This window comes from Dipodomys ordii, unplaced genomic scaffold (genome assembly GCF_000151885.1).
Source record: "Dipodomys ordii isolate 6190 unplaced genomic scaffold, Dord_2.0 Scaffold11, whole genome shotgun sequence".
Lineage (NCBI taxonomy): Eukaryota > Metazoa > Chordata > Mammalia > Rodentia > Heteromyidae > Dipodomys > Dipodomys ordii.
Window position 1 is genome coordinate 10,909,320 of NW_012267227.1, and position 24,715 is coordinate 10,934,034.

General features: G+C 39.1%; 1 protein-coding gene across 1 annotated transcript in view; it reads left to right on the forward strand.

Annotated features, from left to right (window-relative positions):
* Dmxl2 (Dmx-like 2) overlaps window positions 1-24,715 on the forward strand; it is a 109,589-nt gene that overhangs the window by 57,722 nt on the left and 27,152 nt on the right. Inside the window, exons 15-25 of the mRNA XM_013010151.1 lie at window positions 3,239-3,356; window positions 4,157-4,276; window positions 6,610-6,837; window positions 8,806-10,482; window positions 13,463-13,573; window positions 13,849-14,018; window positions 15,043-15,140; window positions 18,314-18,479; window positions 19,683-19,947; window positions 22,773-23,848; window positions 24,174-24,365. Of these exons, the coding sequence (XP_012865605.1) occupies window positions 3,239-3,356; window positions 4,157-4,276; window positions 6,610-6,837; window positions 8,806-10,482; window positions 13,463-13,573; window positions 13,849-14,018; window positions 15,043-15,140; window positions 18,314-18,479; window positions 19,683-19,947; window positions 22,773-23,848; window positions 24,174-24,365 (4,221 nt within the window). The remainder of the gene's footprint in view (window positions 1-3,238; window positions 3,357-4,156; window positions 4,277-6,609; window positions 6,838-8,805; window positions 10,483-13,462; window positions 13,574-13,848; window positions 14,019-15,042; window positions 15,141-18,313; window positions 18,480-19,682; window positions 19,948-22,772; window positions 23,849-24,173; window positions 24,366-24,715) is intronic.

Below are 24,715 nucleotides of genomic sequence, written 5' to 3' on the forward strand. Positions count from 1 at the left end.
AAAAAAAAAAAATCTCATACACATTCTTGCCCGGGCTGGCTCTGAACCTCAATCCTCACTCAGATCTCAGCCTCCTTAGTAGCTAGGATTACAGGTGTGAGCTACTTATTCCTGGCTAAGGCCTTCATTCATTTCACCCAGAAGTTCCATGCTTTTGCTTTAATTTCTGGAAGAGGAGTAGATTGGGCTCTTAGATACCTTAAATTTTAGTGGACTAGATATTAAATTTATCCTTCACTCATCTGCACCTTTTATACGGGATATTATTATAGCTCACTGTCAGCCCAATATTCTTTGTTTTTTCCTTTTTTGTTTTTTGGCTAGTCCTGGAGCTTGCACTTAGGGCTTGGGCACTACCCCTGAGCTTCTTTTATTTTGGTTGGTTGTGGGGCTTGAACTCTGGGCCTGAATGCTGTCCCTCAGTTCTTCAGCTTGAGCCACAGCACCACTTCCGATTTTCTGGTAGTTTATTGGAGATAAGAGTCTCATGGACTTTCCTGCCCAGCCTGGCTTTGAACCATGATCCTCAGATCTCAGCCTCCTGAGTAGCCAGGATTACAGACGTGAGCCATTGGTGCCCGGCTCCCTGAGCTTCTTTGAGCAACAGTGTCACTTCTGGCTTTTTCTGTTGATGTGGTACTGAGAAATTGAACCTAGGGCTTCTTGCATGCTAGGCAAGCATTCAAACACTAAGCCACGTTCCCAGCCCCCTAGTCCTGCAGCATTCTTTCATTTCACATTTTCTTTTCTTTTTTTTGGGGGGGGTCCGGTTTTGGGGACTGAACTCTGGGCCTGGGTGCTGTCCCTCAGCTCTTCAGCTCAAGGCTAGCGCTCTACCACTTGAGCCGCAGCCCCACTTCGGCTTTTTTCTTTTTGCTTATGTGGTGCTGAGAATCGAACCCAGGGCCTCATGCATGCAAGGCAAGCACTCTACCACTGAGCCATCTTCTTAGCGAACCCTCATTTCACATTTTCTCCAGATTTTTCTCATGTCTTCATGGCTGTCTTTAATACAAGGGCTATAAACCAGAAGCAATGATAAATGACAGGCTTTATAAATGACAGTCTAAAACTCATCGTAGATTTGTTCCTATAATGTTCTCTGATTTTTTTTTCTTCTTTTTGAGGAGGTGTGTGGAGGGAAGTTGTAAGGCAGGCAGGTTCTTGCTATGTACCCCAGACTTGTTTGGAACTCAAGATCTTCGAAGCTTCCCCACTCTCTCAAGTGCTGAATTATAGGTGTGCACTACCATGTCTGTGTTCTCTGCTTTCTGTATTCATAAAGATGTTACCTTTACCCTTTCATTTGTTCTTTTTCTCTTGAAGAGGTGACCTCCTTTACTATGAATGTCTCTCCCTGGACAGACATTAAAATTACCCTGTAACTTTCATAAAAATTCAGTGGCTTAACCTAATATTTTAGTTCTTTTAGTTCCTTCTAAGGAAGGATCTGGCTCTCCTTTATTCTCTTAAGATTACAGACTGTTCACTCAGTACCAAGATAATTATAGCTGTTTCCTTTTCTTAAAATCTATGTGGCAGTCATCTAACTGTTGACATACTTGCATAATAAACTTACATTTGGATCTAGAGTTTTTCTTGACTTTCAATTCTCACTTATAGTTCTAAATAACCATTTATGGTTATCTTTCCTTTTCTCTGTGTGGTCTCAAAACATGATCATATAGCATAGCCCCTAACAGGGATGTCTCATGCATCCTTCTAGAGAGCTGCCTTATTTACATGTACATTTATTTCTCCAGAATATGTCATATTAGTGGCGTAATAGAATCCCTCATAATTATTGATACATTTGGTCTAGTAGGTGGATTTCGAGTGGGTATTTCTCAGGCTTTAATTTTTTTTTGGTGTCCTCAAGTGGAATTGCAAAAGTTACTTGTTCTGTATTAGCCCAGTGAGCCTTATGTTGCTAGCATAGCCTTCGCCAGCCAGTCATAAGATGTGTTACTTTTGGGCTGAAAGTTAGAGGATCACTACTAACTGTAGTTTTTGTGGCAGGGGGAGGTGGACAGGGTTGGTGGTCTTGGGTTTGAAGTCAGGTCTTGTAGTTGTTGGGCCAGCATTCTCAATTGAGACCATAAGGTCTCAATTTATGTTGGGGCAGCCTGGATTAATCCTCTTATTTGTGCTTCCTCATGAAGCTAGGATGACAGATGTGTTGCTGTCTAGTCATTGGTTGATACAGAGTTTCTTGAACTTTTTTGCTCAGGCAGATCTTGAACTCTGATCTTCTGATTTCTGCCTCCCAAGTAGCTAGGATTACAAGCCTTGGCAATGTTCTGCCTTGTCTGTCTGGTTTTCTTCCTCTCCTCCTCATCTTCCCCTCTTTCTCTCCCCCTCCTCTTCTCTTCTTCCTCTCTTCTTCTTCTCCCCTCTCTCCTCCCCTCCTATCCCCTCCCCTCTCCTTTCCTTTCTCCTCCCCCTTCTCCTCCCTTCCTTCCTCCCTTACCCCCCCCTTTTTTAGGGGTGGAGGAAGTGTTGGTATTATTTATGTTTGTTTTGTTTTTTTCTATCTTTTAAAGAAGTAAACTTGATTATCTGTTTGTATTAGAGCTCTTCTGCTCTTGGCTTTGATAGCATTGAAGTAATTTTTTTTCGGAAATAGTTTTAATTTTCCTGCTGCATTTTCTTTTCTAGTTGTGGATTAATATAAAATTGTTAGATTTTGCTGGGTGCTAGTGGCTCATGCCTTAATCCTAGTTACTTAGGAGGATGAGATAGATCTGAGGATTGCAGTTGGAAGCCAGCCACGGCAGGAAAGTCATGAGACTTCTTTTTTTGCCAGTCCTAGGACTTGAACTCAGGGCCTGGGCACTGTCCCTGAGCTTCTTTTTGCTCAAGACTAGCGCTCTACCACTTGAGCCACAACACCACTTCCAGCCTTTTCTGTTTATGTGGTACTGAGGAATCAAACCCAGGGCTTCATGCATGCTAGGCAAGCACTTTATCACTGAGCCATATTCCTAGCCTCCATGAGACTCTTAACCTCCATATTAACCAGCAAAACACTAGAAGTGGAGCTATGGCTCAAGTGGTAGAGTGCTAGCCTTGAGCAAAAGCAGTTCAGGGACAGCGCCCAGGGCCTGAGTGCAAGCCCCAGGACTGCACCAAAAAGAAATTTGTTAGATTTGTTTTTTTTCTGTGCCAGTATTGAGGAGATGATAGGTGGGAAATAGGGAATTTTTAAAGATGCAAACAATTTTTTTCATCTTTATAGTGTGGCTCAAATACACAGTTGCTTCATGTGTTTCAAGAAGACTTCATTATAGGATATAAACCACATAAGGAAGATCTGGAGAAAAAGGAAACAGAAGTATTTTTTCAGCCATCACAAGGTATGTTTTAAAATGAGTCTGAGTTTGCTTATGTTAATCTTTTTTTTTTTTTTTTTTGGTCGGTCGTGGGGCTTGAACTCTTTGGGCTTGGGCACTGTCCCTGCATTCTTCAGCTCAAGGCGAGTGCTCTACCGCTTGACCCATAGAGCCACTTCTGGTTTTCTGGAGATAAGAGTCTCATGGACTTTGTTGCCCGGGCTGGCTTTGAACCATGATCCTCAGATCTCAGCCTCCTGCGTAGCTAGGATTATAGGCATGAGCCACCGCACCCGGCTGCTTATTTGAATCTTTAAAACTCATTGAGTATGAATTGTCCAAAGTCATGCTCTCATCACTCTTGGTAGGTACATCAGTTAATTGTCAGATGAAGATGAAGAAGGCATGTGGATGAAAACTACCATTTAAAAGACAGTTCACTTGCATCAGACTTTTTCCCAGAAACGATATTTAGAAAACTTTGTTTTGAAAAGTAACTATGCATTGCTATCATTATTTTGATTGGCACTGAGATCCCTATGTTATCTTAAGGAAACTAGTTAATTTGGTAGAGGTATTAAAAATTTTCTTGTCAGTTGTCCCAGACCAATGATAAACATAAGAAGTAAGATGTTAACTTGTGGTGATAGAGAATTAAAGGTTTTTCTCACAGTTTTCCCCTTGGAAGTGTAGTGTTGTTGTTTTTTTTCTTACACAGTATTCCCTTCCCAACTGTGAGGCATATTAATGGGCATATTTAGTGTTTAAAATTTTTTTTTTCTAGTCCAATAGTAACACAATTATCCTTTCCTTCTGAACAATAGGATATCGACCACCACCATTTTCAGAAAAGTTCTTTCTAGTAGTAATTGAAAAGGACAGGAACAATTACTCTATTCTCCATATGTGGCACCTTCATCTTAAATCTGTGCAAGCATGTTTAGGTAAGTAATTACATAATTTTATGCAAAAATAAGAAATAAATTTATTTTTACAGAATGTGCTTTAGAATTGGTTGATTCTTTTTCCTTAAATTTGATTTTAAGATGATGTACAGAGGGGTTACAGTTACATAAGTAAGATAACCAGTATACTTCCTGTTGAATAATGTTACCCACTCCCTTATTTTGTCCTACTTTCCCTCCCCCAAGTTGTAAAGTTCATTTCCAACATAGTGTCTTGTGGGTATCACTGTTGCATTGGTTTGCCCTTTGTCCTTTGTTTCACAAATAAAGTTATGATGAACTATAAATTGAATTGCTTAATTGAAATATGCCTCTGTCAAACCATTATTTCTAGATAATGAGATTTGTGTATTCCTACCTTTAAAATGTATATTTTATTTATTTAATTCATTTATTTATTTTTGTTGGTCGTGGGGCCTGAATTCTGGGCTTGGCCACTGTCCCTGAGCTCTTAAGCTAAGGCTAGCACTCTACCACTTGAGCCACCTTCCCAGCTCCTATTTTTATTTTTTCTATGCCAATTCAGGGGCTTGAATTCAGGGTCTGGTCACTGCCCCAGAGGTTTTATGCTCAGGACTAGTTCTGTACTGGCTGACTGTTTATTTATTTTTGGTGCTGGTACTGGGGCTTGAGCTCAGGGCCTGGATGCAGTTCTTGAGTTTTTTTTGCTCAAGACTAATGCTCTATCACTTGAACCACAGCTTCACTTTTGGCTTTTTGGGTGCTTAATTGGAGATAAGAGTTTCATGGATTTTCCTGTCCATAATCCTCAGTTCTCAGCTTAGAGTAGTTAGGATTACAGCCACCTACGCCTGCAGACTCCTCCTCCCCCACTTTTTTTTTCCTAATGGTAAATTATATTATTAGGCCTTCTTTCTTTCTTTCTTTCTTTTTTTTGGGGGGGCCCGGTCGTGGGGCCTGAACTCTGGGCCTGGGGGCTGTCCTTCAGCTCAAGGCTAGCACTCTACCACTTGAGCCACAGCGCCACTTCTGGCTTTTTTCTTTTTGCTTATGTGGTGCTGAGGGCCTCAGGCATGCAAGGCAAGTGCTCTACCACTGAGCCACCTTCCCAGCCCCTATTAGGCCTTATTTCATATGTTTACTTATCATTTATTTATCTTCTTTGGTGAGGAGTTTATTTAGATCTTTGGCCTTCTTTATCATGAAGTTGTTATATGTCTGTTGATGAATTTAAAGACTCTGTACCATCTGTTTCAGAAACACTTCTGCTGCATATGAAAACTGCAGATTATTGGGATCTATCTCAAATCAACATGATAGGTTGCTTTGGGGTTAGCTTTGAAATTTGTGTGTTACCACATTTCTCACACAATCCCCCTCAACCCCCAGTGGTGATACTGAGGTTTGAATTTAGGGCTTTGCACTTGTTAGATGGCTGCGTTCTACCTTCACTTGAGCCACTTCACAACTGCTCAAAATCTAATGTGTTTTAAAGGTTAACATGCTGGTGGCTCATGCCTGTAATCCTAGCTACTCAGGAGGCTAAGCTTTGAGGATCATGGATCAAAGCCAGCCCAGGCAGGAAAGTCTGTGAGACTCTTATCTCCAATTAACCACCAGAAAACTGGAGGTGGCACAGTGGCTCAAGTGGTAGAACGCCTGCCTTGAGCTGAAGAGCTGAAGGACAGTGCCCAGGCCCAGAATTCAAGCCCCATGATGGGGGAAAAAAAAAAGGTTAACAGTACTGGCCTGCATAACTAAAAGCTTCTTTTTAGCTGTAAGGTGTTAGTTTTCCTTTGACTGTTTCCAGTGAAAGCATTAGTCATGTATATTAGGAATGTAATAGTTTTAAAAATAGCTCTTTGTCAAAGTAACCAAGCAAAAGTCTGAAAATTCACCTTGCCTCCTAAAAAGCCATAATTCTTAAAGATTAATTATCATTCCAGGGCTGGGAAGGTGGCTCAGTGGTAGAGCGCTTGCCTTGCAAGCATGAGGCCCTGGGTTCGATTCCTCAGCACCACATAAGCAAAAAGCCGGAAGTGGTGTTGTGGCTCAAGTGGTAGAGCGCTAGCCTTGAGCTGAAGAGCTGAGGGACAGCGCCCAGGCTCAGAGTTCAGGTCCCACGACCGGAACCAAAAAAAAAAAAAAAGGTCTAATAATATAATTTACCATTAGGAAAAAAAAAGTGGGGGAGGAGGAGTCTGCAGGCACAGGTGGCTGTAATCCTAATTACTCTAAGCTGAGAATTGAGGATTATGGACAGGAAAATCCGGAACCAAAAAAAAAATTATCATTCCAGCTTATATGTATAGCTTATATGTATGTCATAATTTGATCATTTCTTTTCAAAGCAAAATCTTCAGACAATGTTTCATCTGAGAATCTACTCTCAGTCCCTGGACAGAAGAATGTGGAGTCGTCTCCAGAAACCTCCCCTAGTATGAGTCCCATGCCACATTCTTCATCAATTGCAAATCTTCAGACTGCTAGCAAACTTATTCTGAGTTCTCGACTGGTATATAGCCAACCCCTGGATCTCCCCGAAGCGGTTGAAGTAATAAGAGCAACACCTTCAGCAGGTACAGGGTCTTAAGACAGAGGAGTTGTTTCTCTGAGGAATAAAATAGATGGACTCTTCTGAAATATATTCTACATTGACATAAAGAATTATATTCTAGCCGGGCTCACACCTGTAATCCTAGCTACTTAGGTGGTTGAGATCTGAGGATTGAGGTTCAGAGCCAGCCCAGGCAGGAAAGTCCCTGAGACTCTTATCTCCAAGATACCACTAGAAAAGCAGAAGTGGAGGGCCTGGGAAGGTGGCTCAGTGGTAGAGCGCTTGCCTTGCATGCCTGAGGCCCTGGGTTCGATTCCTCAGCACCACATAAGCAAAAAGAAAAAAAGCCGGAAGTGGTGCTGTGGCTCAAGTGATAGAGCGCTAGCCTTGAGCTGCAGAGCTGAGGGACAGCGCCTAGGCCCAGAGTTCAAGCCCCACGACAACCAAAAAAAAAAAAGATTTATATTCTAGAAATGATCTGTTTGTTTAGCAACATGTCTTTGTTGCTAAACAAAATAGATGGTGATGAATATAATCAGCTGGATAGAAAATGGTGTAAATATTTATTGAGAAGTACACTTTGGAATATTATGATGGTAAATTCTGGAAAATATGTTGATATATGAATGTGAATATGAATATATGAATATGAATCCTTTTCTAAAGATTTTCATTTATTTTTATTTTTAAAAAAATTTGTCATGGGGCTTGAACTCAGGGCCTAGGTATTGTCCCTGAGCTCTTTTGCTCAAGGCTAGTGTGAACCTTTTTTTTGTGTTGGTACTTGGGCTTGAATTTGGCCTCATGTTCTTATTTGGCTCACGACCACTTGACTGACTCATGCCTCCAGTCTAACTGAAGCTCTAAAAATATTCTAAAAATTATTTCCAAGACTTTCATCTATACTCTGCTAATTATGTATCATCTTTATTAAGTATATTTGAACCAGGGTTCACAAATATTCTGGAGAAAATCTAAAATAAAAGGCTGAATTTTAGTCTCATTGTAAAAAGAGTGAGATCTATTAATTTGGTTAGCTGCCTAGAAAAAAATAGTAGAAGTAAATTGGGGTCTGGCTTATTTGAAGACTGACTTTGAGGGGCAAATTGTAATGACTTTTGAAGCATCTATAATCAAAGTAATCAGATATGTAGAATGAAAGCCCAGTGAAGTTTGTGGTGGTGTAGGCATGTATAAACTAAGGCAACTAACACTTTATTAATAAGGATTATAGTTTCTTCACTTATGAGATGTTTTTCAATTTTTTTTTTTTTTTGGTCGGTCATGGGGCCTGAGCTCTGGGCCTGGGCGCTGTCCCTCAGCTCTTCAGCTCAAAGCTAGTGCTCTACTACTTGAGCCACAGCACCATTTCCAGCTTTTTCTGCTTATGTGGTAGTGAGGAATTGAACCCAGGGCCTCATGCACATAAGGCAAGCACTCTACCACTGAGCCACCTTCCTAGCCCCTGATTTTCAATTTTTATACCTTTTAAACTTAATTATCCTAAAAATAAGTTAAATGTTTATTATCGTTGCATCTTTTGATTTTGCCAGTAGGCCTTTCAAGATTTCCATAGATTCTTTAGCCAATGGATATTTAATAAAGGATAGGTTTTTTGTTTGTTTGTTTTTGCTGGTCCTGGGGTTTGAACTCAGGCCTGTGTGTTGTCCCCGAACCTCTTTGGGCTCAAGGCTTGTGCTCTACCATATGAGCCACAGCACTACTTTTGCAACTTCATGCTTTTTTGAGTAGTTTATTGGAGCTAAGAGTCTCAGGGACTTTTCTCCCAGCAATCCTCAGATTGTTGTAACCTCAGGGTTACAGGCATGAGCCACTGCACCCACCATAAAGGATAGTTTTTAAAGGAGGAGACTGCAGAGTTATTCTGAAGAAGCTCACAATGGCTTTAAGTGGTCACATTACATAATTTTGTGATTAGCATGTTAACTGTGTGGTTCTAATTATAACAATCTGCTCTTTCTTTCTCAAGGCCATTTGAGTTCTTCTTCAATCTATCCTGTGTGCCTTGCGCCTTATTTAGTGGTCACAACTTGTTCTGACAATAAAGTGCGCTTCTGGAAATGTTGTATGGAGACCAACCCACAGTGCAATTCAAGTGATGAGAAAGAAACCTATCATTGGAGGAGATGGCCCCTTATGAACGATGAAGGAGAAGATAACAGCAGTACAGTGAGCATTGTAGGAAGACCAGTTGCTGTGAGCTGTTCATACACAGGTCGCCTCGCAGTGGCTTATAAGCAGCCTATGCACCACAATGGTTTTGTTTCTAAAGAATTTTCCATGCATGTTTGTATATTCGAGTGTGAATCCACTGGAGGGTCAGAATGGGTTTTAGAACAAACTATTCATCTTGATGATTTGGTTAAGGTTGGGAGTGTTCTTGACTCACGGGTTAGCGTTGACAGTAATCTGTTTGTATATAGCAAATCAGATGCACTTTTAAGCAAGGATAGGTATCTTATTCCAAATATCAAGCATTTAGTACATTTAGACTGGGTGTCAAAAGAAGATGGCTCCCACATTCTCACAGTGGGGGTTGGTGCTAATATCTTCATGTATGGGAGGCTTTCAGGAATTGTAACTGAGCAGACCAACAGTAAGGATGGCGTAGCTGTCATTACGTTGCCACTAGGTGGTAGTATTAAGCAGGGGGTTAGGTCAAGATGGGTTCTTCTTAGATCTATAGACTTGGTCTCCTCTGTCGATGGTACACCTTCACTACCTGTTTCTCTCTCTTGGGTAAGAGATGGGATCTTGGTGGTGGGAATGGATTGTGAAATGCATGTGTATGCCCAGTGGAAGCATGCTATGAAATTTGGGGACACAGAAGCTGATAGTCCCAGTGCAGAAGAGACATTACAAGAACATTCAGCCTTTAAGTCTAGCATGTTGGCAAGAAAAAGCATTGCTGAAGGAACAGCTACTGCTGACGACGTGTTTTGCTCACCAACTGTAGTTCAAGATGGTGGCTTGTTTGAGGCTGCCCATGTACTTTCTCCTACTCTGCCACAGTATCATCCAACTCAGTTGTTGGAATTGATGGATTTAGGGAAAGTGCGGAGGGCTAAAGCCATCCTCTCTCATTTAGTAAAATGCATTGCAGGTGAAGTTGCAATAGTTAGAGACGCCGATGCTGGAGAAGGAACTAAGCGACATCTTTCTCGAACCATTAGTGTAAGTGGCAGTACAGCAAAAGATACGGTCACCATAGGAAAAGATGGTACTCGAGATTACACCGAGATAGATTCTATTCCTCCGCTGCCACTATATGCATTACTTGCTGCAGATCAGGATACATCCTACAGAATTTCAGAAGAGAGTACAAAGATGCCTCCAAGCTATGAAGATCATACTGAAAATCAGCCAGAGGATCAGTATTCAGAGCTGTTTCAAATCCAAGATATAACAACGGATGATATTGATTTAGAGCCAGAAAAGAGAGAAAATAAGTCAAAAGTAATAAATCTTTCTCAGTATGGGCCAGCTTACTTTGGCCAGGAACATGCTAGGGTACTTTCAAGTCACCTTATGCACTCAAGTTTACCAGGCCTTACCCGCTTGGAGCAGATGTTCCTTGTTGCACTGGCGGATACAGTGGCTACCACCAGTACTGAGCTTGATGAAAACAGAGATAAGAATTACTCAGGTAAATAGTTTCACTAAAAATGCATAAAGTTACCACTAGAAATGTTGTATTATCTGTATAATAACTCACATGTTCAATTGTGTTTTTTCTTTCAAATCTTGCAAGGAAAAACCCTTTCTCATATACAGTCATTATTTTGTAATATATTAGTTGTAAAAGGAAAGACAGTTGAAACAAGCTATCACTTGTACACATGATGCCTCGGATTTATGGTAGTCTGTGTGCATGTTCATAGGGGTTGTTACAATGAAATCTTTGTATGATTTTTTTCCCAAATAGATTAATTCTTGTGGTAGTCTTCTTTGAATGGTAATAATGGCTCATGTGTTATCACAAGACATAGAGACTTCATGGGCTCAAATTACGAACTTCTCATTTCTAGATATAAATAGCTTTTTTAGTATTACACAATTTTTTTTTTTACAAAAGTTCTCTCAAGAAAGACATTCAGCATTTAATGTGTGTATCTTGCCTAATACATTCTATAACTAAAAAGATTTTGGCTGTCTTCTGAAACTGGATTTCATTCTCTCCTATGCAGAAAGTTGAAGGTAATGGTGTTGATTATAAGCAATGGCATTAGCAAAGGAAACCAAAAAATAATTGATCTTTCATTCATTCATTCAATAAATATTGTGGAAGAGTGAAGAATTACTGTGTGCCAGGCACTTTATGTACTTTATCCCATTTAATTATAACAATCTTCTAGTAGGTAGGTAGCTATTATTATATTTAATTTTATAGATGAAGACACTGGTCCTTAGGAAATTAAGTGGCTCATCTAAGAGTACATGGCATTAAGTGTTCATATGTGGAAAAATTGTTGCTCTTAGACCTGTCCTCTTTTTAAATGTTTAAAAGATTTCCAAATTTGGAGGAAAAAATGTTCCTCAAAGCCAGTTTGAAAATCTCTCTTTTATAGGTTTACAGCTTTGCAATATATCCTTGATATTTCCTGTCTATAGACCAAAATAACAAGAGACCTGTGACCTGTTTTCTAAGTATGTTAGTTAAGATAGAGGGGGAAAAAGAAAGAAAACCAAAGCCTTCACAATTTTGTGGCTGTATGCATTAAAGCAAAAATTTCCCCAGAATAACCTTAATCCTTCTTTTGTATACTTAATATATATTCAGAGTTTGTACCCTGAAATGTTAAGAAAGTGGGCATGCTGTAATCCATGAAAAATAGTGTAAGTGTTATGATATAAACTGTCATTGGCTGACAGTATGAAAATAGCTTATTCAGTGGACAGTCATGAAGTAGATAAGGCAGGAATGAATGTTTCCCTTTAACAGATAGAAGCAAGCTCAGACATTAAGAGTTGCACATCTATTAAAATTAAATGATTTTAAGTAAATCAGTTCTTCTGTTTGTTCAGGTGAGACAATGTATAGGCATTCTTGACTCTGCATTGTCTCATATTTCATATTCACTCCACTGGCAAATTCTGTCTTGTCTAGAATTATTTTCCCATGACCCCTGTAGTTCCTACCCTGGCTCAAGTGCTTGGTGCCTCCTGCCTAATTACCGACTCAGTCCCCATAACTGCCTTGTTTGTTCATGGGAACTCAGGTCATACTAAATTCTCCTCTGTTCAGAATATACCACTGGCTTCCCATGTCACTTTCAAATAAAAGCTGGTGTCTTTACAATGGTCTTAAGGACCTAGATGGTCTATGCCCTGTTCCACTCCCTGCATTGACCGCCTTGCTATCTTTTTTCTGGGTCTTTGTACTTACTATTTCCTTTGCATGCAGTGTTCTTTAGATTTATTTGTGGCTCATTTCCTGCTGAAATTGCACTGTTCTGTGAAGTTATTTCCTGGCCACCCTATATACAGTAGATCACTCTTACTTCAGCACTCATTCTGTACTGCCTGCTGTTTCCCTCCGTAGAATCACTTTCATATATTTGTCTATTGTTTCTTACTTTGTCCTAAAACATAAACTTCTTAAGAGTGTTAACTCTGCCTTTTTCACTGTCTAATTCCCAGTTCTTAAACTGTAGTAGAAAGCCAGGTGCTGCGTCTGTAATCCTAGCTACTCAGAAGGCTAAGATCTGAGGATTGCAGTTCAAAGCCAGCTCGGGCAGAAAAGTCCATGAGACTCTTATCTCCAATTAACTACCCGAAAAGGGGAAGTGATGCTGTGGCTCAAGTGGTAGAGTGCTAACCTTGAGCTGAAGAGCTGAGGGACAGCGCCCAGGCCCAGAGTTGAAGCTCCATGACAAAACAAACAAAAACTGTAGTAGATTGTACTACTTACATGTAGGAGATGTAAATTTGTTGGGTGAATGGATGAATGAATATAGGTAATTGGAAGTAAGGTGGAACTTAAGTGTGGCAATTGAAATTTTTCTTTTGTTTTTTGAGGTGTTTTTTTTTGTCTGTGGAAAATATTCTGCTCTTTAAGTGTTTCATTTGTCAGTTATTCAGTTGGATGCTATCAGTACTTTTGCAATGCTGTTACTCAAAAGTGGTTATAGCTTTGAATAAGTTTTCCATACTTTCAACTTTTGGCTAAGTAGAATCAAATTTGTATAAACAAATTTATAGAATTAAGGTTGAGGTTCAGTTTAACCTGTAAAACTAGCTTGGAGAGTCAAATTTCAACTGATAGTACTTTATTTCAGTAAAACAAAACAGCTAGATGATGCTATGTGCTTAATTTTTGTAACAAATTTAGTTATGTAATTTCTGTCTTTAAGTGTTAATCTCAGTTCATCTAGGAAATATTTTTAACAATTATACCTGATTTACTACAGTGAATTACCTATGTTACCAAATAAATGCTATTGTTATCTGTACTAAGCAGTAATTTTTCAAAAACATTTTCTCCTTCGGAGTTTAACATTCACATGGTTTTTGTAAAGATATTAAAGTGTACCCAAAGAGTTTAGTGTTTATTTTATAACATTTAAATCAGTTTGGAGCCTGTTGAATTCCTTTTTCATTAAACATATTTCTGCTTGAAATTACAGGAAGAGACACCTTAGACGAATGTGGTTTGAGATACTTGTTAGCTATGCGCTTGCACACATGCCTTTTAACATCCCTGCCTCCTTTATACCGGGTACAGCTACTTCATCAAGGTATTCTAGTCCCCTCATTATTTGAATCTTTTATTTAGTATTGAAGCATATGTTTGGGGGGGAGGGGAGGATGTTCATAGACATACCACTATACCTTCCTGTCACACAGCGCCCATTCACATTTTCCTTTGTATCCCTATAGTACAAAAAGACTAATGATAACAGACTTCATTTTATCCTTTCTACTTGAAAATTCTTTTCAGAATAAATAAATATGTAACTATGCAAAAGATCACTACAGTTCCAAAAGTTATTAATTCATGTTTCTCATTTAGGTGTGTCCACCTGCCATTTTGCTTGGGCTTTTCATTCTGAAGCTGAGGAAGAACTGATTAATATGATTCCAGCAATTCAGCGCGGAGACCCTCAGTGGTCTGAGTTAAGAGCTATGGGAATAGGTTGGTGGGTGAGGAATATTAACACCCTTCGAAGATGTATGGAGAAGGTAACAGCTTTAAAAGAAAAAAGATACTATCTTCCAGAAAAATCTATTAGGAAGAAATAGTTTGTATATATTAACACATTGGAAACTTTTTAAATGAAAATTTGGGGGGATTCAAAAAACTTGACTTTTTATAAAATTTCCATGTGGAATAATATGATTTTTTGTTTTGCTATACACTTCAGTATCTTTGGTCTTTATGTAATAGTATTCAAAATACGATTGCATACAATAGGAGGCTTAGTAATTTTTGAACTTACAGAATTTATTGATTCTGTACAACTTTAACAATTTTAGTTCTGTAGCTGAAAGGGTGCTACTGTATTCAGAGGAACAATACATGGAAAATTACATACTCATTAAAACTTTTAAAACCATGGGTGGTTGGGTTGTAGCTCAGTGTCAGAGTACATACTCAGCATGTATGAGGCCCTGATTCAATCCTCAGCACCATTAAAATAAAGCAAAATAAAATAAATTTATAACTTCTTCAAAATAAAGAATCTTGAACCATCTGTATTTTAATTACATGCCAAAAGAACAAGTCAGTCCTTTAGCATTACCAAAGTTTGATTGAAATGTATCAGAAAATTGTATTTTAATTGAACTCAGGGCCTCAAGTTCTTGCTCACCTTTTTCTGCTCACAGCTCTTCCATTTGAGCCATGTCACCAGCCTGGCTTTTCTTGGTTAATTGAAGATACAATCTCTTGGACTTTTCTGCCCAGGCTGGTTTTGACCACTGTCTTCAGATCTCAACCTCCTGAGTAGCTAGAATTGCAGATGTGAGTCATTGACACCCAGCTGTATTTTCTTTAAATAACACATAACTCTAAACAAAATATATTGTAATTGTATAGCTATATTATAAATTTAGTTTGTATAGCAAAAAAAACAGTGTTACACCACATGGAAAATTTCCCATTCCCGTAGTTTCAGCCAGTCATGGACATAGTTAGAAAGCATTAATTGTTGATGATTGTAATTATTTTGTCAAATAGTTAGAATACTGTTTTATTTACTACTAGGTTGCCAAAGCTTCTTTTCAGAGGAACAATGATGCCTTAGATGCTGCATTATTCTACCTTTCCATGAAGAAGAAAGCAGTGGTGTGGGGTCTGTTTAGGTAAGTTACCTTAACACTCAGTGTGATTAATAGATGAGGATTGTGTGTCACATCAGAAACCTAATTGTGAAAATGATTAGGTATTTGAGTTTGAACAACTCAGTTTACCTCTTTATGCCTTGGTTCCTTTATCTGTAAAAATGAGCAGAATATATATTTACAAATTAACTTATAGGGTAGGATTTTTTTTTTTGTCATGGGACTGGAACTCAGGGTCTGGGTGCTGTCCCTGGGCTTTCACTCAAGGCTAGCGCTCTCCCTCTTTGAGCCATAGCACCACTTTCAGTTTTCTGGTGATTAAGATTCTGGATAAGAATCTTCTCTCAGGGGCTGGGAAGGTGGCTCAGTGGTAGAGTGCTTGCCTTGCATGCTCACGGCCCTGGGTTCGATTCCTCAGCACCACATAAGCAAAAAGAAAAAAGCCGGAGGTGGCGCTGTGGCTCAAGTGGTAGAGCGCTCGTCTTGAGCTGAAGAGCTGAGGGACAGCGCCCAGGCCCAGAGTTCAGGCCCCACGACTGGACCCAAAAAAAAAAAAGAATCTTCTCTCAGACTTTCCTGCCTGGGCTTGCTTTGAACCATGATTCTCAGATCTCAGCTCCAGCCTCCTGAGTAGCTAGGATTACTGGCGTAAGCCATTGGCACCCAGCTTTTTTTTTTTTTTTTAAGCTTGATAAAAACACATTTGAAGACAGGTGTTGATTATTCATGTTGCGATCCTAGTTCCTCTAGAGATGGAAATCAGGAGGATTGAAGTTCAAAGCCAGCCTTGGCAAAAAAAATTTTTTTGCAAGTCAGTAAAAAGCTGGGTGCAGGGCAGGGTGTGTACTTGTCATCCCAGCTGTAACGGAGGCTCGCGGTTCCAGATCAGTCTGGGCAAAAAAAAATGATCAAGATTCCATCTCAACAGAAAAAGTATGGGTAGGGGCTGGGAAGGTGGCTCAGTGGTAGAGCGTTTGCCTTGCATGCATGAGGTCCTGAGTTTGATTCCTCAGCACCACATAAACAGAAAAGGCCAGAAGTGGCGCTGTGGCTCAAGTGGTAGAGCACCAGCCTTGAGCTGAAGAAATGAGGGACAGAAAAAGTATGGGTGAAGTGGTGCATACCTTTATCCCTACTATAGCAGGAAGCATAATTAGGAGGATCAGGCTGGCTTAGGCAAAGAGTCTGTCTCAAAAATAACCAAAGTGAAAGGGCTAGGGGCATGGCTCTAGTAGTAAGTAGTGCGTCTGCCTAGCAAGCATGAATCCCTGAGTTCAGCCTCCAGTACCACTAAAAACAAAACAAAAAACATTTTGGAAGCCAAATAGAATGGTTCATATTTGTAATCCTAGATATTTAGGAAACAGCAAAGGTTGGAGGCCAGGCTGGCCAGAATCTTTTCTGAAAAGGGGAAAGGAGATGGGCAGACAAATGGAGAGAGGAATGATGGTAAAATCGGTCGTAATATTCATTGTACATCTATGAAAATGGAACTCGATAACTTGGGGGGGGGATAAGGTAGGGTTGAGAGAAGATGGGAGGGAGAATGATAGAAGAGGACACTGATTAAATGCATTATACCCACATAGTGAGATTCAATTGAAACTATTTAAAGATAATAAATTTTACATTAAAAAAATCAATAAAAAAGAGCAAAAAGGACTGGGTCTGTAGCTTGCCTAGCAAGCCTGAGGCCTGGAGCTCAAGCCCCAAAACTGCCAAGGAAAAAAAAAGCAGTAGGAGATATTTATGGTTTTTATTTGTGTAATAGAAAAGATGCTTGAAAATTATCCCTATAACTTCTTAGAAACAGATAGCGACTCTCCAGTGTCAGAGACAAATAGACACACAATATATATAGGAGACTCGTCAGAGCACAAAAAGGTTCAGTACCCTACCATATACTCTACCCAGAGCTATGTAGGCACACTGGGCAGGGCAGTCTGCTAGGTTTTTATCTCAATCCAAACTGTCCCTCTTTGTCAAGGACTTAGACTCTCATTCTAAGTACAATTGATTATGAACATTAGAGAGGAGGCTATTCTTTAATTCTTATCAAAGGTTGACTTTTTCCCCCCCTTATCATGGTGGGCTGGGAACTGGGTGGCTGACAGATACAGTTGGAGGAGGTTGGTGAGGTCAGTGGAAAGCTCCCACTAGAAAGAGGATTTTATTCCCTTTAACTCCATTGATAAAGATTTACCTTCCTAGCAAGGCTAGCTGGTCACAAGCAGCACACCTGGAAGTTATAGTTTAACTCCTTTGACACAGATTTATGTTCCTAACATGGCTGACTGGTCACAAACAGTACAAATAGTTGCAATTGAAATAAAAACAAACGTATAATTCCAGGAAATACAAACATACAAGACGGAGGTACTTTGGTTTGACAGAAAAGACTGCTTTTTCTTCACAAACTGAAGTTACTACTGTGAACTACTTTTTTTTTTAACTTCTCATAACAAAAATTATTTATTTGTGTGAACAAATGCCAAATACGTTACAAACACATTGCTGAGCAGTAAGAGTTTACTAGCAACAAAACAGACTCTCTCCTACTGTCTTGAATGTATAAGAAGTATCTCAGCAAACAATTCTATAATGAATCTGCTCACATCGCCATGATTAAACTTTGGAAACTATGACACATATAACAGGAGCTCCCTCACCAATGGAGGCAAGAATTAGAAAAATTTAGCCTGAAAAAGTGACATTCACTGTAGATTGAAATAAGTAGATTCATTTAGGTAAGCCAAGTCTGAGAAAAGAAGAGATTTTGGATATCATTCAAGGCTTTATATTTAAATCCCTGAGAACTTTATTTTCTAAGCCTGCTCTAGGGGCTGGGAAGGTGGCTCAGTGGTAGAGCACTTGCCTTGCATGCATGAGGCCCTGGGTTCTATTCCTCAGCACCACATAAGCAGAAAAAAAATAGCTGAAAGTGGTGCTGTGGCTCAAGTGGTAGAGCACTAGCCTTGAACTGAAGAACTGAGGGACAGTGCCCAGGCCCTGAATTCAGACCCCATGACCGGACCCCCCCCCAAAAAAAAAAATAACCTGGTGATCCTAGTGAAATGCTGCAGACAATTTTACATATCAGTGTTCAGATTTGACTTGGTTTGAATTTTTTCTGTCTCCATATACATTCTGTAGAGAATTAAAATATTTTAATTGTAAATCACTCTGGTTCCTAGGTCACAACATGATGAAAAAATGACAACGTTTTTCAGCCACAACTTTAATGAAGACAGGTGGCGTAAAGCTGCTTTGAAGAATGCTTTTTCTTTGCTTGGAAAACAACGCTTTGAACAATCTGCTGCTTTTTTCTTATTGGCCGGCTCATTGAAAGATGCCATTGAGGTATAAATCAATAAGAAGACATGCTATTATATATACCTGCAAGAGACATTGCAATTTTTGTCATGTTTGCAAGAACAGATAATAGCTTTAGGAGTTGCCACACCTCAAATAGTGTCTCCATGATTGATGAAATTATAAGTATACTAAGGAGAGATGTGTAATTTTATATGTGACACAATGCATGCTAAAATAATGTATAAATCTATGAAAAATGGTGAAGATACTTTATGAAATGGTTTTATTGGCCATCTTGTAATTCTGAGCCATTTGAAAAGAATAGGTCATACCAACCCTATTCTATGAAGAACAACAGATATTTTAAGTTCTCTCTCTTCCAAATGAAATTTATAGACAAGACACTGAAAGAATGATTTATGTTGTCTTTTACTATATTTGACTTAGGTACTAGAAAATGAATACGAGGAGGTAAAGCTTTTGCATTTTGTAATCCTGGCAGGTGATCATGAGAGTAATGAATGTTTGTATTTATGGTATCTCCCTGTTAGGTTACTTACTAGCATTAAAACCCAACAGTGAGGGAAAAATGAGATTAAAAATAATGATAGAATAGGAAATACCTAACAATGAAAATTCGGTAAATTTAAAATTAATAGTTGCACAGTTATCTCAGGCACATTTATAGTTTTAAAAATTACAAATTTTAACATTTTGAAATGGGAAATTTAGCTTTGAAGATAAGCAAAGAAGAGAAATGTTGATTGACTGCAAATGCTTATATTGTGTGACTGGTCTCAGGTTCTCAGATTCCATAGTTAAAATTAAATATGGGCTTCCAAAGAGCTATTTAATACTTATTTGCTAGGTAAATGGAAGTCCTTTTGCAGTCATAAAGTATGATTATGTTTATATGAAAATATATTTGGGAATTAAGAGGAACTGAGAATTAAAATGTCATAAGTAGTTACTTTTGCAATGAATATTATTAAACTGACATAAGTTTGAAATATTAACATACTTTGTTTTATGCCTATTTTATAAGTGATCTTTCTAGGCTAGAAGCTGCTAAGTTCTAGTGTTTTCCTTTTATTGTTCTTTAATCTTCTCTACCACATTCTTAACTGCCTTTTACTGTTGCAACCTCTGGAATCCCTCCATCCACTTCTAAACATAGTTTCAGGTTACCAGTGGGATTTTCTATACCATTCAATAAAGTAAGTACTTCCTACTATTTAAAATTTTCAGGTATGTCTTGAAAAGATGGAAGACATTCAGCTAGCCATGGTTATTGCCCGTTTATATGAATCAGAATTTGAAACTTCATCCACTTACATATCTATCTTGAACCAGAAGATTTTGGGTTGCTCTAAGGATGGCTCAGGATTCAATTGCAAACAATTACATCCTGACCCTTTTCTGCGTAGTCTTGCTTACTGGGTAATGAAAGATTACACTCGGGCCTTGGACACATTATTGGAACAAACGCCAAAGGAGGATTCTGAACATCAAGGTAAGCCATTTTATGAGTTTCCCTTTTGTTTTTTTTTTTTTTTTTTTTTGGTCCGTTGTAGGGCTTGAACTCTGGGCCTGGGTGCTGTCCCTCAGCTGTTCTTAAGGGTAGCACTCTACCAGTTGAGCCACAGTGCCACTTCTGGTTTCTGGTGGTTGTTTTTTTTTGGGGGGGTCCAGTCCGTGGGGCCTGAACTCTGGGCCTGGGCGCTGTCCCTCAGCTCTTCAGCTCAAGGCTAGCGCTCTACCACTTGAGCCACAGCGCCACTTCTGGCTTTTTCCTTATGTGGTGCTGAGGAATCGAACCCAGGGCTTCAGGCATGCAAGGCAAGTGCTCTACCACTGATCCACCTTCCCATCCCCTCTGGTGGTTTTTTGGAAGTAAGAGTCTCACAGACTTTCCTGCCTGGGCTGGCTTTGAACCGTGATCCTCAAATCTCAGCTTCCTGAGTAGCTAGGATTATAGGCATGAGCCACCAACGCCTGGCTTTCTTTGTGTTCTTTAAAAGAAGATAGTTTCTGTTGGAAGAATGGCAATAGTAAGAATGCTGATCACTTCAACCACAATAAGAGCAACTCATTTGATAACATTTAACTTGACAAATGGAGAGAGACTCACAGGCCCAGAAATGTGAAAGCTAATAGAAATAGCTTAAGAAGCTGGAAGTAATTGTCTCTGAATAATAATAGCATGGTAAGGGTTGGGCAGAGAGGCATGAAAACATTGTTGGTTTTCGTTCTAAGTCTTTTGGCATTAATTGACCTTTTAAACTATGTACATATACTGCTTTGATAAGAAAAATAGTTAAAAGCTACAATCATATTAAAAGGGCATCAAATTATTAGCCTGAAAAAAAAAAGAAGATAGTTTCTGGCCTTCATTTTTATTCAGATTAATAAAATTGTTACCAAATTTGCTTTTCAGCTTTGAGAAATAAAAAATAAAATTGTTGGGGCTGGGGGTTTAGCTCAGCGGAAGGGCGCCTGCCCGGCACATGCAAGGCCCTGGGTTCGGTCCTCGGCCCTGGAAAAAAAAAAATTTGTCTTGTGTGGCTAAGATTAGGCACATAGGCATTTGTAATAAAATGTAGTGTTTTAACATAATTTGATGACCATTGGGAACTTCTTCAAGTTTCTGACCCCTTTGGCTAATAGGTCTCTTGATTTCTGGTACGGTAATATATTTCCAGCCCTGGACCCAAAAAGAATTGCTCCTTTTAATGGAAAATAAAGTTTAGAGATTGTTGTCTGGGTCCAGGAATACACAGTACTCCTGTTGTGGTTATTATTCCTAGGCTGTGTCAGTGAATGAAGTTAGCCTGAGAATTCAAGGCATCACACTGTAATTTTTAATTCAAATGTAGATTTTTAGGTATGAGTTTCAAGTTTGTGTCTTAGAATGGAAGATGTGGTTTCTTATGGAATTAACATTGTTGTCTACTATCTTATATGCATGGGTATAATTTCAGGATAAGAATACAAATATATGATCACTTGCAACATTATGACTAAGCTCTTTTTTGGCATATATTTTTATGTTTATGATACATTCCACTAAAGTTAGACAGTAAATTTCGTGTGTGTGTGTGTGTGTGTGTGTGTGTGTGTGTGTGTGTGTGTGTCAGTTGTGGGGCTTGAACTCCACATCCCTTAGCTCTTTAGCTCAAGGCTAGCACTCTACCACTTGAGCCGCAGTGCCACTTCTGGCCTTTTCTGCTTATGTGGTGCTGAGGAGTTGAACCTAGGGCCGGCCTCATGCATGCTAGGCAAGCACTCTACCACTGAGCCACCTTCCCAGCTCCTAAGTTTCTTGTTTTAAAGTCATTTTTCAATGAAATTAGCTCTTTGTGGTTAGACTGTCAAGTTGATATAAATATTCACTTAAGTTTGCACTTAGAAAAATCGAATTTTTTAAAAAAATTACATCAAATGTTGATATGATTTTGAAATAAATTCCATAAAACCAGGGTTTTTTCAAAGAACTCTAGCTTTTTCCCTTGTTTGCCTTCCCTCAAGTTACAATTGTGTGTGTGTGCTTGTCCTGGGAGTTGGACTCAGGGCTGTGGTGCTGTCCCTGAAGCCGCTTTTGTACAAGTCTTAACTCTACCACTTGAGCCACAGCACCACTTCTGGCTTTTTCTGAGTTTTTTTTTTTCTTTTCTTTTTTTGGAGATAAGAGTGCCATGCCTTTTCTGCCTGGGCAGGTTTCAAACTAAGATCTTCAGATCTCAGCCTCCAGAGTGGCTAGGCTTACAAGCGTGAGCCACTAGCACCCCACTTGTATTTTCTTTTATGTTAAAAAAAAACAAAATCTAAGTAAGCTGAGCCTGAAAGTACCTGTCTGTAATCCCAGTACTAAGGAGATGGAGGCAGGAGGATTAGGAATTCCAGGCCAACCTGTCTCAAAGAGAAACAAGGATTGGGAATACATCTTTATACATCTCTATGTTAGAGCACTTGCTTGCCAAAGCATGCATAAGACTCTGGGTTCAATCCTAGGGCGTGCACACACACATATGCACGCACACACACGCACATGCAAATAAGCATGTGTTTATATCCTCTCTCCACTTTCTTAGCAAAAAGGCAGTTACTATATGCACTTTCTGTCCCTTCTTTTGTTTCATGTATCCTAGACATCACTCTAGCAAATAGGGAACTGATTTTTGTTTCACCTGTATGTTTTTTATAATTATATGAATGTACCATAGTTTAGCCTCTTCCAAGTTAATATTTATCTTTATCTTAAGGAAATATTAACATCTTTCTTTTGAAATATAAATACAAATTAACACAGTAACTTGTGATTTTATTTGATTCTTATAGTTATCATCAAATCTTGTAACCCCGTGGTGTTCAGTTTTTACAACTATCTTCGAACACATCCTTTACTTCTTCGAAGAAATCTTGCTTCTCCTGAAGGAACTTTGGCAACCTTAGGTCTCAAAACTGAGAAAAACATTGCTGATAAGATTAACCTCATAGAAAGAAAATTATTCTTTACCACTGCAAATGCTCATTTTAAAGTTGGATGCCCTGTTTTAGCCCTAGAAGTACTTTCCAAAATTCCCAAAGTAACCAAAATATCTTCCTTACCTGAAAAAAAGGATCAGCCTGATGTCTTTTCTAAAAAGATAGATGATGGGCCTTCAGGATCAGTAGCTCTGAGAGATGGCACAGGAAATTCTGGCACTGATTGGTCAGCTCTAACTTCTTCACAGTTCGACTGGAGCCAGCCAATTGTTAAAGTTGATGAGGAACCTCTTAATCTTGATTGGGGTGAAGATCACAATGATGTCTCAGAAGAGGATGAAGATGCTGTTGGTTTAGTCATGAAAAGCTCAGATACCAGGGGAAAAGATGGACAAGATCAGAAGGCCTCAGATCCTAACATGTTATTGACCCCTCAGGAAGAGGATTATCCTGAACATGATACTGAGGTTGATGTGATTGCTGAACAGTTAAAATTCAGGGCTTGCTTAAAGATCCTAATGACTGAACTGAGAACTTTGGCTACAGGTTATGAAGTGGATGGAGGAAAGCTCAGATTTCAACTTTACAACTGGCTTGAAAAGGAAATTGCTGCCCTGCATGACATATGTAATCATGAGGCAGTTATTAAAGAATATTCCAGTGAAATGTATTCTAAATTAGAGAGTGATCTTTTGGATCAGGAAGAAATGATGGACAAACCAGACATTGGCTCCTATGAGCGCCACCAAATAGAAAGACGAAGATTACAAGCTAAACGAGAACATGCAGAAAGGCGAAAGCTGTGGTTGCAGAAGAACCAGGACCTTTTAAGAGTGTTTCTTAGTTATTGTAGCCTTCATGGGGCCCAAGGTGGTGGGCTGGCCTCAGTAAGAATGGAACTGAAATTTTTGTTACAAGAATCACAACAGGTGAGAACATCATGTTCCTTTTTAGTAGAGGTTAGCTCAGTAATCGCTGTAGCTCTTCCAGTTAGGACTTAGCTGACTCAGTTGAGTCAGTTCCTCTGTTCCTTTGAGGCAGATATTAGGTAGAAGTTCACTTAAAATTGGAGAATACAGATCTCACTTTTATACCTTTTATATCCAGCAAAGAACCTGCTCCATTACTGGGTGCTTGAAAAAGTAAATGAACATATTGCTTTTACTCAAGTATTCATTTAGTGTTTAACCAAATAACATTTGTTTCTCCTTCATGTTAACTATTTTGAAAGAAATAATCCACTATCACCTGCAGGAAACTACAGTAAAACAGCTCCAGTCTCCACTGCCATTGCCTACTACTCTCCCTCTGCTTTCAGCAAGTATTGCTTCGACAAAAACAGTCATCGCTAATCCTGTCTTATACTTAAATAACCACATTCATGATATTCTTTATACTATTGTTCAGATGAAAACACCACCTCATCCCACTGTTGAAGACGTGAAGGTAATGTAAAGTTCATGAGCATTTGAGATGTGCACATGCGAGAAGTAAATATGTTATACTTGTATATCCTGTAGCTTGAACTTGTAGAAAATGTTTTAGAATATGATTGTATTTCCCTTTATACTTATCAGTTCAAAGTTATTTATAAGACTTATTTCTGGGAAAATTACTGCCTTCCTTTAAGGCAAGTACATGCTTTTTGGGAACAAACTAAATTTTGTAGGCAGAAGGAAAATATTCCTTAGAGTCACCACTGCCTTGAGGGAACCACTGAATTAAAATACTGATGTTTACGTGCCAAGGTATTGTGAAGATGAAGAGGAGGAGAGGAGTACCTGAGAAAGAACCAT